Source organism: Beta vulgaris, chromosome 9, assembly GCF_026745355.1.
Source record: "Beta vulgaris subsp. vulgaris cultivar EL10 chromosome 9, EL10.2, whole genome shotgun sequence".
Lineage (NCBI taxonomy): Eukaryota > Viridiplantae > Streptophyta > Magnoliopsida > Caryophyllales > Amaranthaceae > Beta > Beta vulgaris.
This window is the reverse complement of record NC_079210.1, coordinates 37,933,390-37,945,984: the sequence shown is the minus strand read 5'-3', so window position 1 is coordinate 37,945,984 and position 12,595 is coordinate 37,933,390. Positions and strand designations below refer to the sequence as shown.

Below are 12,595 nucleotides of genomic sequence, written 5' to 3'. Positions count from 1 at the left end.
AAAAAGCGGAGGGAGGAAATATTAGGAGTGTCAAAGAACTACAAACCAAGAGTTGAGTTCTAAACAAATTACTATAGTAGTGAGAAAAAATGATCAACTAATTTCCATTCATCAGCTTTGATTTGTTTCAAGTATATTACATACAATATGTTTCTTTTTCCTGCACTAATGCAACTAATACCCAACAAGTACACATTTACCCATCAAGTAAACAGATGTATACGCATGCTCTCTACTATACTCACGGGAGAAACATCACCCATCTGATCATTTTTCAAGATCCTAATTCTACCTAAAGCTCATAGTCACGAAAATGATCAGTTAAACGTATGTTACAACATTTTGGGATTTTAGTACTGGAGTATTTGCTGCATCGTCATTACTTGATGTCCTTCCACTTTCTTCGAGAGTGGAAGAGTAACCTTTAAACCCTCCAGCAATTTATCAACAGGCGCAAGCAGAGACTACCATAATACGCACTATTATGGTTCAAACTGCAAATTCATCAGGAAGCAGCTGAAGCTCAGTTCTTATCTTCCTTTACACGCATCCCTGGTCAGTCATACCTTGAGCAACGGTTAGAAAAGCAGCAATGGCTGCTCCATACACCAAAACCCTAACAAGGACAAATAAGACATTAGAATAACACAATTTATTGTTAATTAACCTTTACCCCATGTATTAGAGATCAACTCAAACATAAATGAAGTAGCAGGTACAGTAATGATGGCATAGCTTATTATTCTTTTGACGAGGAAGCTAGGATTAGGGAAAGTGTTTTTTCCAATATAGATCCAACATATATTATGAATGCTACGGTGGATCCATGCAAAAACTAGATCCCTAGGTCACGAGATACACTAACTGGTGAATACGGAAAAAATCTGTACTGGTAATAAACAGAATTTGCACCAGCAATCCAGCATTGTAATCCAAATGAATCCAATTTTATTCTAGCAATTCAGCTACTAAATGCCCATATAATTAACGAATGTAGCAGAAATCTGTCAAAACGTTAAAAAAAAAAGAAGCTCTCCTCTTCCTGTCGAGATATGCTGTCCAAATTTGTAAGTTGATGATTTTTTTGGGCTTTGCTCTCTCTATTTCCACCTCCTTTGTTAACAATTCTAGATTACTAGGCGTGCTGAACCAAATCCCCCCCAGCCTCCCCTCAAGCCCAGCCCCCCCACCCCACCCACCACCCCCCCCCCCCCCCCCCCCACCCAAAACAAAAAAGGAACATTAAAAATAAACCTGAACATGCACCACAGGAGCATGATCTGCAGCTTGGCACCTAACACAATCTGATAGTTTCTACTCATAAGCATAAATCTAATGTGACCTGGTTTCAGCTACAGTTTCTACTCCTCCACTGCCAACAGAGTCTAGTGACCACCGAATTCCAGTAAGGAAAAGGCCGATGAGAACTTAACGATTATATTTCATCACCCAAATCGAATCGAAAACCAAATGAGAAGGGATTGAAGATGGGTTTTTAGGAGGCTAGAGCACGCTTTATGACAGAAAAAGACGGGACATCCAGAGGAAAATTGGGGCAAAAATTGTTTTCTAAAGGGAATGGCTATTTGGAGGGAGGGATTTGGATCTAGAGTTTCTAAATTTTAGGGGTTGGAGGATTATTCCAGAGTCCCTATTGACGTTCTTCATATGGGTGCTCACATGACATGACACCTACAGTATTTCAGAATATAGAGTCCGACATCTTACCTCAATTAATGAAAAGCAACATTCTTGACTTCAAATATTATAACCTAGACTGCTAGCTCAAACATGATACTAAATCAAACATAAAGGATGATATAACAATAAATGACATGTTCATTCAAAGAGAAGGATGATCACATGGAAATAATGAAAAAGCTATATCCAAATTGCTTGAGTAGGCAAGAATCACTTATTCGTGATGAGATGTAGTTCACAATATGTATGGTTAACATGATACAATGTGAACACATACACAACTAAGTAAACATAATTAAAATATTCACATATTTATGCATTTACTATCACACCCCTTCAACTGAAGTAGAAGGGAAGTAGACAATGAGACTATCGAAAATTCAAGAAGAGTGAAGACGGTTGACCCACAGTAAAGATATATGCATACTAATTTTGAGGTGAAACGTGTAGAAACACAAAGAAGTCGAACGACTTTCTCCCTAAGCCAACTTTACTCTTAGCAACTTCACATGAAGACCATGAATGCTCTGTATGAGAAGAGGTTTTTATGATGTGGAGAGTGAGAATGACATTGGAAAAGGAAAGAGTGTTGGGGTTCTAGTTTAGCCATGCCATAACCTACAACCAGCAAGTTATCCCATTGCCAGTCTAAGCAAAAGGAGAATCTAAGTTGGAAGCCAAATGAAAGGATGCACATTGTCTTCCATTGGTTGCAACGCCATACTAGTAAAAGCATGAGGGAGACTAGTAAGTTGCAAATCACGAGAAGCAACACCAGCACCAACGATTTAGGCTTACCAAAGCCGTGGACCAAGAACACACAAAGTATTGCTTACCATCTCAATTTCTCAATATACTTTACTTATTTCCTTATCTAGAATGGATTTACATGGTATAACCTTATCAACCTAGTGGCTCATTGTCAAACTCTCGTTTGAATAATTGATAATATTTTCTGTGTTTCTAGATAAATTCAACAACTTGACTTTTACGTTTGCCAATGCACAACTTTGACCTATTATCTATTATTATCCCAATAACTCTAAAGAGCCCCCTCCCCGCCTCCCCTCAAGCTCCACTTCTGCTAGGAAGAGAAAGGGTGGTCCACTAATTGGAAAAGAACATGCAACACTGTCACCATCTGCCTAAGGATTCAAGACGAGTATCAGCTAAAAGCTTCTAGGTCTTGTACAAACTCCGCATCCCAATAACTCTAGAGAGGCTCCAGGTCCATGGCAGGTAAGGGAGGGTTAATCATACACAAATTCAGCATTGTTGCTGCAATAACAAAAGTCTGTTCCCATCATCTGTTTCCTCCCTTCCTACCTCAAAGAAGTCCAGGACTGCATGAAGGCATACTCAACACGTCATCCAACCTCTCTAGGGAACAAGGGATGAACTACATCACCTTAAGGAAACACATTCTTTTTATTACTCTATTTATTGCCGAAGCTTAGCACCATTGACATACGCCAGAGAAACTGGAGGGAAAAAAGGGGTAATTGTAATTGGTATTGCAACTTACTCAGGACTTTCCTTTTCATATCCAAAGTCAGTCGCTGCTTTTAAAGCTCTCTGGTACGTCTGTTTCATGGCATCCTGCAAACATAGATTTAACATCTCACAAAGAATTTCAATCTCAGCTGAAAATGCAACAAGATATCAAACAGTAATTACATGCTCGAGGTTGGATTATAATTAGCTTAATAATATGTCTCACATAACGTTTTATTATCTGTGCAATATCAGGGAGTAAACCAGTCAAATTGTATGTAATTGAAGATCTCATAGGAGCCACCTCTTCACCGATAGCATCATTTGGGACACTAGATAATAGTTCAATACAGCATAGTACTTTCTTTTTATTTTCGCTTATGCGCAAAGCACGAACACACACAATCATGTAGAAGTGGATCAGCAAGAAACGCTATGAACGTTTACACATTCTTCCAACTAGAAATGAAATACGAAATTCAAAAAGTAATGACCATGATACAGACCATGCTATCCTACATTGAACATTCCCACATTTCACGAAAGCATTATTTGACCATCTTGTAGTCACTCAAGTTCAATATCCCCTAATCAAAAGAAACTAGGTACTCTTTGATAAACAATCGTAAATGGATGGAAGTTAACATACATTTTGGTTTTTACATGTGTTTTCTCGTGCCCAATTTCTTACTCCTTTTTTCCCGAGAGGAAGTTGTAACCACTTTCTAGTTAGAGGCCGCGAGATATTTCTTTGGAATTATGGTGTTCTTAACTATTGAACTCAATCTGAACCCTTTTTTGTGTTTGGGGACTAATTTGCATATTATTTTTTTTTCCCCTAAAAAAAATAATAATATGCAAATTAGTCCCCAAACACACAAAAAAAGTTCAGAGTGAGTTCAATAGTTAAGAACACCATAATTCCAAAGAAAGATCTCGCCTCTAACTAGAAAGTGGTTACAACCTCTCAGGAAAAAAAGAGTAAGAAATTGGGCACAAGAAAACACATGTAAAAACCAAAATCTGAGGCAGAAGAGAATTGCTTTGGATATAACTACAGATACGGACAACATGAAGCATTTATCTGGTGATTATAGAGTTCTCATAAGGTGGTTACACTTACAGTTTGGTCATTTTCTTGCAACAACTGCTCTAAGTATTCACATTCATCAATATTTAATAGCATAAATCGAGGTAACAAGAAAAACACAAAGAAAAGGAAAAGAAAAGGCGATAACCAAAGTCCAGATAAGCTGTTTGATAAAATTCTGTTTGGACTAAATAGAAATTACAAAAGGCATATCAAGAGGAATATAGCACACTATATATGGGCTGACCTGTAACTTAGATTCAAAGTCTTCAGGGGACCATTGCATTAGATTGAACTCATGGTTTAATTCAAGTTCTCCAGCAGCGACCTGCATGAAACATCAGTGTAATTTAACGCAGACAGAACTCACAAGCGTCAACGACATTTCTTTGTTGTTTTAAAAGATTTCACCTCTAGTAAAGACTCAATTCTTAGGCCTTGTTTGGTTGACAAAACAATTCATGGGAAGTGCAAATTCCTAGGAAGCAGAAGTATATGAAGTTGTTTGGTTGGCAAAACCATGGGAATTTGCACTTCTTAGGAAGTTCTACTTCCTCCAAAATGGAGGAAGTTATTTACCTAGGTCCCCCTAGGTAAGTAGAGCTTCCCATAGGAAGTTCTACTTCCCATTATCAACCAAATACAATTTTACACTTCCTATGAATTTCCAATACATGGAAAAAAATAACTTCCTAGGAAGTATGACTTCCTATATACAACCAAACAAGACCTAAATTTAGGGGAGAAACAAATAAGACAATATCTGAAATGAATTCTTTTATCAATGACTAACGTACTGACCAACACCAAGGCAAGTAAATTATTCATGCATTCTTACAGTCTTACCCCTCCTGCACCAGCAGCCATTGCTGGAGCAACTACAACATTGGCTTTCCTTAATACATCAACAGCTTCAGGGGTACAAGGCATGATGGAACCTGAGTACACCAGATAGATCAGTAACAGCAGGAATCACACATGATTAAAGATTTGACTTCAACAGAAGCGGTAGTATACTTTCAACTAGTAGATGACAACCAGAATTGACCAAACTAGTGGCTGTTTTGGCCTTCATAGATTAGAAACTCTATGAAAACTATTCACCAAGTAATGGCTTAAGGAAAACTAATAGTCTAGATATTGCAATTTCACAAATCAATCTGCTATCAGAAATCTTCTCCAAATCAAAATAAGATTCCAACCAAACTCTAAATAAAATACACAATCTGAAGATAAGCCCTCAAATTATCAACAACAACCCCAGAATTACTTCTAATTATTTATATTATTAAATTAAATGCACAAAACAATACATAAAAACATAAACCAAATTACAGATTTTACAAGATTTTACTTCGAATTTGTGTTTATAACAACCAAATAAACTACTACCAACATATAAAATCATCATAAACTGCATTTTTGAACAATTTTAACCAAAAATTTCAAGCAAATTAATGTACTTCAAATTCGAACAATTTCACACAAATTCACAACAATTTCGACCCATTTCAACCAAATACATAGCATTTTCGAACAATTTCAAGCAAATAAATGTACTTCATTTTCGAACAAATTCAAGCATACATACAACAATTTCGTTCCAACAATTCAATTGGTAAACCCGCACTCACAATTTCGAACCACCAAAATTCACCTTCTTCAGATATAAAGGGCTGCCTGCTTTCCACGACCTACTTCTGAACGCCACCAGCAGCAACGTCCTTCGCCAGCTCATTCTTAAACTAAAGAGATTTTATTTATAAAACCTTATTTTTATTGCAAACCATGAGAAAAACACGGCTTAGATGATAAAAACAAGAACCTACTCCCAAAGCTCTTATTGGCAAAGCTCTTGCCATGGATAATTTGTTGCATAATAGGCATAAAAGCGAAGTAGCTGAAAGGTGAAGATTAATAGAAAAAACAAGTTAAGAATAATTTTTTTTTAACAACAACAACGCCCCAATGCACATGTAAATTATTGTTCATAAGCCACCTTTCCCACTCTTAAAAGGGTAGGATGATGCATAGTTTATAGTACTACGTACATCTTTTTTAAGTTAATACTCCTTGCATTTATACAAACTTCAGTCCGCCTTTTTACGATCTCCAAACCATCATATTATTGTTTTTTATTAGTAACTGATAACATCTGCAACATAAGAAAGACTTAAACAACACATTTGAGTATGGAGGTATTCACTAGGGGAAAAAAACAGAAGGGCTGCGCTTGAAGGGCTGTGCTTTTATCAAAAGCGCTGCGCTTTTTAACTAGCGCAGCCCTTTTCACTGTAGGGCTGCGCTTTTTCAAAACTAGCGCAACCCTTCTCACTGTAGGGCTGCGCTTTTTTAAAACTAGCGCAGCCCTTCCTGAAAAATTTTGAAATTTCGAAACCGCGGGCTTTGAAATATTGAGCGGGGATTCAGATATATTATCCCTCATTCTCTCTCCTCTCTCACGTCCCTCATTATTCTTTTTCCTCCTTCTCTCACATCCCTCCTCCCTCTCCTCCTTCTCTCTAATCCTCTAAAAAACTCCCAGAAATGTTGCGACAAAAACGCTGAAATGATTTGCACGAATCATGCCGACGGAGTCCGATTGCCTATTGTGATACCTTTTCGGAAGCGGAACGAGCCAACGAGTCAAACTCACATATTCTTTAAAGGACCAAATCCACTTCTAAACTGATAGCAACAAATGATTACAATTTTTTGTTTATTCAAGAAACTATTTTTTTTAGCCATATTACCTATTTTTGTGATTGATAATCTTACTAATTAATCATATTGCTTTACATTATTGATTGAAATATTGTAGACAATATGATTAAATTATAATATAAGCATAAGCACATAAAAATTGACTTGTTTGACATTGTTACTGGAAGTAGCATTGTTGACTATTACTATTATCTACTAACCATTTTTCTAACATTGTTAAAAAGTTCCAACATGTCTTTATTTCATCTTTTTCAATAAATTAAAAACTAGCCTAATTACCCTCCAAAAAAAAAAGCCTAATTATAGAATACAAGGTTGACAAGATTTGTGATATACAAATTCTTTTTGGGAACTGATTTCAAATAGATCTATTTCTCCATGATCAATTTTTCCGCAATATGATGTGATTTATTTTAAATTCGGCAAGTAATCAATCTCAATTCCATGATCTGTTAATTTTTCTTTACTGAGTAATTATATATATAATAAACAAATACATGTCTAATAATTTTTTTTAACGAATTATTATAATGTACATAATTGGTAGAATTTGTGATTTAAATATTTTGTTAGCAACTGATTTCAAATCTATATATCTCTCCGTAATAAATAATTATTCATATCACATATATATAATTTATCAATATTTGTATCACATAACATAATTAAATTAAATTTTAAAATAATGATCACTTTTATTAGATGATTATCCAATACTTCATTTAATTGTATGTTTATCCATAATCATTTATTTTATTAATGTAGAGACAAATAATTCTTAGTTTAATTCAAATTTTTATTGATCATACGATCTATTAATTTTATTCTAACCTATGCAATTTAACTATTTAGCATAATAAAACTGATGCATATTATATAATCAATTAAAAATATAATTCTCATAATCGATATCTCGGAGATAGGGAAGAAGATGGAAGTATATAACATTACTCCCTCTAGTCTCTATTAATTTACCCATTTTTTTACATAAAGTTTAGCAGAAATAATATTGCGGACATCAAAGGAAAGAGAAACTATTATTTTATGTTAAAGTTGAGTGTCTATGTGATAGAAAGTTAAAAAATTATTAAAAAGAGACTGTCTAATTTTAATATAAAAATAGACATAGTCACTAAATGAATTAAACTAGTCATCGAAAGAAATTAACCTAGTCGTTACTGGGCTTATTCTCTTTTTAGTTTTGGGTTAATGATCTAATTTCAAAAATAAAAAACAATAGATAAATTAAAAAAAACACGAGTAAACTAATACTACATGAGGTAGTAGATATTAATAACGCTTAGAAACGAAGGGAGAGAATTTGAGGAACCCTAACTCCCTGCCACGAGCTGCTGTCCGCCGGATCGACGAGAAGATCCTAACTCCCTGACGCCCGCTGTGAGGAACGAACTACGAATGGAGGAGAAGGAACCCATCCCAGTACCCAGCCAAACGAAGGAAAGTGAGGAACGACGAAGGACGAACGAGCCGCCGGACGTGCGTCGCCAGCCCAGCTCCAGTCGGAGCTTTCCAGACGCGGTACGCTACCTGTCGGGCTGTCGCCACGCCAGTCGCACAGTCCAGTACTCACAGTGAGTCAGTGACTTGTTTTTTTTCTAAACCCCTAAGTTTTATTTTCATTTTTTTGAACAATGGGTAAATTATTAATGTTACAATTTGTAGATGCATATTGTTCACTTGTTCTAGTTTAATTCATCACATTAATGTGATTTCGAGTGTTGTTGCTGGAAATCAGGCCGCCTTTTCCCCGATAATCAATAAAAGCTCACAGCCCCGTTTCTGAGATTTTGGAGGCCCAAGGGCGAGCCTACATATTAGGGCCCTGTTTAAGTTCAAGTTTTTTGAACGTTTTATTTTTCGGTCTAGACCAAAAAATAAACAATTTTTTGGTCCGAAATTTTTGAAAGAGACGTTAAGATAAGGAGGTAAGTATTGATCAGTTAATATGTCAATCAGAAAACCCAAAAAAAAAATTGAAAAGATGCACAATTAAATGATTAATAAAGAAATTTCAAATAAAGTTACAACCATCGAAAGACTAAAGGCGGAAAAAATTTAACCTGGACCGAAATAAAGTGATAACATCTGCAACATAAGAAAGACTTAAACAACACATTTGCGTATGGAGGTAGGGGTGATAATGAGCCTGACAAGCTCGCGAGCAGCTCGGGCTCGGCTCGGTCAAAGCTCGGCTCGTTGAAGCTCGGCTCGAGACTTAAACGAGCCGAGCCGAGCTAGGCAAAGCTCGGCTCGTAAAGCTCGTGAGCAGCTCGTTTATTATTTTATATTAAAAAAAATATTTATATTAAAAAAATATTTTATATTAAAAAAAATATTTATATTAAAAAAATATTTTATATTAAAAATATTTTATATTAAAAATTATTTATATATATTAAAAATTATATTAAGTATTTCTTTTAACAATATTAACCAAGGTAAAAACAATTAAAAAGAAAAAGAAAACAAAAAATAGAGAAGAGAAAAGAAAACTAAAGTGGCGAGTAACCCTAGTGTCCCTAGTCTGTAACCGTTCATCTTTCTCACTCCCTTCTCAGTTCTCACTCCCTCCTCTGCGGCGCGGCGCCATTGATAACGCTCGAAGGCTCAGGCGCTCAGCTACGACGGCTACGACGGCCGACGACACTAGTCCACCCCTATTGTGAGCGGTGGTGCAGGTAAAATTCTATTGATTCATTTAGGTTTTCCCCCTATGTCTTAATACTTGGATTTTCTGTTGTGAGCCTGTGAAATCACATCATTGAGTTGATTTTGGTTAGTATTAAATTCAGATTTTGGATGAATAAAATAAAGAAACTTGATTTCGGCTCGGAGTATTAAATTCTGTAATACACCAAAGCTTTCAATGTCATTTTTACTCTCAGCAAGTAGCCTTTGTTCTTGTTTGATTGTGCTGCACCTTTCCATATAGTTTTGTTGGTATGGAGTATCTGTATCGGCCATGTTAAGTTTTGTTTGTTTCACCTGCTGCGTGCGGTTTGTTGGATCTAGTGTAACACGTGATTTAGAAGCTTGATCTTGCTTCTAGATTTGAAATTTTATATCAGAAGTTTAAGAAAAGCAGATGAAATCGTCTAGTATTGTTATGAGTTTATGACTTATGATATCAGTTCTATGCTTACCTCTTTGAAGAGAAATGCATCCATTAATTTGTCACATATGAACCACTGTTTTTATTGATTTTTTTTTGTTATGCTATTGTTAGATATGTCTAGTAGTACACAACCAATGTCATCAACACCTCATGGTTCAACTACTTCTCCCTTCATAGTAGAAGAGTTCTATGTCAATGACGATGATCGTGTGCCATATGTGAATTTGGAAAATGAGGAGGAAGAAAGTGAACCACCCCTTTCAAATGCAACTGGAAATGAGTCGGAGCCTTCAAAATGAAAGTCAACCATCAAAGAGATAGAGAGCAAAAGTATCTGAGGTTTGTAAAGACATGGAACCGGTTAAAAATATGAAAACAAGTGTATGCATTGTCATCAAGTGTTAAGTGCTTCAGGTACAACTAGTCACTTAAAGCGGCATCTTGAAAGTTGTTTGAAAAAAAAAATGAATCAAAAACAACAAAGTATGCTTAATTTTTTGCCTTCGAATCTAAATGAAGGTGATCCTAGTTTTAAGTTTGTTAGCGCTTTACATGATGGAAAGTTTGATATGATGGTAATGAGGGAAGGGATAGCACATTGGATTTTGATGCATGAATATGCTTTTTCCATTGTTGAAGAAGAAGGGTTTAATTTAATGTTAAAAAGGGGAATTCCACAATGGACTAGTGTGTCACGTCACACTATAAAAACTGATTCTTTTAAGGTTTATGAGGTGGAAAAAAAGAAATTGAAGGATTTGCTAAAAAGTGTGGAGAAAATTTCTCACTTTGTTGATAAAAATTGGAAGTTGCAAAATCGAGTTCTCAACTTTGTCCATATTCCTCCTCCTCGAAAAGGCAAGGACATAGCCAATTGCATTTTTAAATGTCTAAAGGAATGGGATATTGAGAGCAAAGTAAGTTATAGTTTTTTTTTTCTTCAAATTTATTTGAATTATGTAAGACTAACTTTTTATAATTAATTTCATATATATATATATATATATATATATATATATATATATATATATTATATATAATATATATATATATATATATATATATATTCTTTTTGTAGGTTTTCACGGTTTCGGTGGATAATGCTTCGGCAAATGATTCTTGCATAAGTATTATGAAAGATACTTTCTCACTAACAAAGAGGTTGATTTGTGGTGGAAATTGTTCCACGTCCGTTGTTGTGCACACATTTTGAACATTATGGTTCAACATGGCCTTAAGCAAGTTAAAACCATTGTTAAAAATGTGCATGACACCGTTGATTATCTTAATGGAAGTGAACATCGTTTAAAGAAGTTTGCCGAGATTGTCCAACAATTCAACTTGAAAGAAAGACGATTGATTCTTGAATGTAAGACAAGATGAAATTCAACTTTTGATATGTTAGTTTGTGCTCTCAAGTTTAAAGAGGTATTTTCTAGACTTGCTTTAGAAGATAGTGATTATGTTTTTTGTCCAAGTGTTGATGATTGGGATAAAATTGAGAAATTGGTTGATATCTTGGAAGTATTTTATGAAGCTACTATGATTATTTCGGGATCGGAGTACCCAACTTCTAATTTGTTTCTTGGGGAGGTTTATAGAGTCAAAAGGATGTTGGATAGTAAGTGTGATTCTAGTGATGTCTTTGTCAAAGAAATGGTGAAAAACATGAAAGAAAGGTTTGATAAATATTGGGGTGAATGTAATTTGTTGATGTCTATAGCTGTTGTGTTGGACCCTCAAATTAAATTGCAAAGTCTTGAAATAGTTTTCCCAACAATGTTTTCGGCCGATGTTGCTAGGGAGAACATTCATAAAGTTAAATCAACTTTGTATGAGCTTTATGATGAATATGTTCATTTGTATTCTTTTTCAACTACTCGTCATTGTGGAAGTACAACTAGTGCTAGTGATGGTGTTGGTGTTAGTACTGGTGGTGGGAAGAGGAAAACAGGAATGTTTGAGCTAATACAAGTTGCAAGGTCTCAAGGCATACCCGGGGTTAGAAAATCAGAAATTGAGTCATATCTTGAGCCACGGTGTTTTGTTGCGGAGTCTGAGGATCATGGTGCTTCGTTTGACATTTTGGGATGGTGGAAAGATAGAACTAGCGAATTTCCTATTTTATCTAGATTGGCAGCTGATATTTTAGCCGTTCCCATTACTACCGTAGCATCTGAGGCTACATTTAGTGCCGGTAGTCGACTGATTGACCCTTATAGGTCTTCCTTGAGTCCTAAAACCGTACAAATGTTAATTTGCACCGGAGATTGGTGTAGATCACTTCATGGGGTGAAGAGAAAAAATAAGGTAAATCTTTCACTAACTTGGTATATTTGCTATAGCGCATTAATTTTCATTTCATTTATAGTATATCTTAACTAACTTTATTATATATTTTTTAGGACAAGGCGGAACAACCTAAGGAAATTATTATTCCTATCGAATAG

At 35.3% G+C, this 12,595-nt stretch overlaps 2 protein-coding genes across 2 annotated transcripts; one reads left to right on the top strand and one right to left on the bottom strand.

Moving 5' to 3' along the window:
• Positions 1-80: 80 nt before the first annotated feature.
• On the bottom strand, positions 81-5,223 carry LOC125493384 (uncharacterized). The gene is made up of 4 exons (XM_048636697.2): positions 5,132-5,223; positions 4,533-4,613; positions 3,227-3,300; positions 81-616 (listed from the first exon to the last, which is right to left on the bottom strand). Exons 1-4 carry the CDS (start codon positions 5,213-5,215, stop codon positions 541-543), a joined length of 315 nt encoding a protein of 104 aa, XP_048492654.1. The 5' UTR covers positions 5,216-5,223; the 3' UTR covers positions 81-540.
• Positions 5,224-10,253: 5,030 nt separating this feature from the next.
• Positions 10,254-12,595, top strand: LOC104884961 (zinc finger BED domain-containing protein RICESLEEPER 2-like). The gene is made up of 3 exons (XM_048636824.2): positions 10,254-11,062; positions 11,224-12,455; positions 12,551-12,595. Exons 2-3 carry the CDS (start codon positions 11,544-11,546, stop codon positions 12,593-12,595), a joined length of 957 nt encoding a protein of 318 aa, XP_048492781.1. The 5' UTR covers positions 10,254-11,062; positions 11,224-11,543.

Coding starts and splice junctions, on each gene's coding strand:
- LOC125493384 (XM_048636697.2), bottom strand. CDS start 5,215: ATGCCTTGTACCCCTGAAGCTGTTGATGTATTAAGGAAAGCCAATGTT. Junction 3,301..4,532: donor ACTTTGAATCTAAGTTACAG/GTCAGCCCATAT, acceptor CTATGTTTGCAG/GATGCCATGAAACAGACGTA. Junction 617..3,226: donor TATGAAAAGGAAAGTCCTGA/GTAAGTTGCAAT, acceptor TGTCCTTGTTAG/GGTTTTGGTGTATGGAGCAG.
- LOC104884961 (XM_048636824.2), top strand. CDS start 11,544: ATGTTAGTTTGTGCTCTCAAGTTTAAAGAGGTATTTTCTAGACTTGCT. Junction 12,456..12,550: donor GGGTGAAGAGAAAAAATAAG/GTAAATCTTTCA, acceptor TATATTTTTTAG/GACAAGGCGGAACAACCTAA.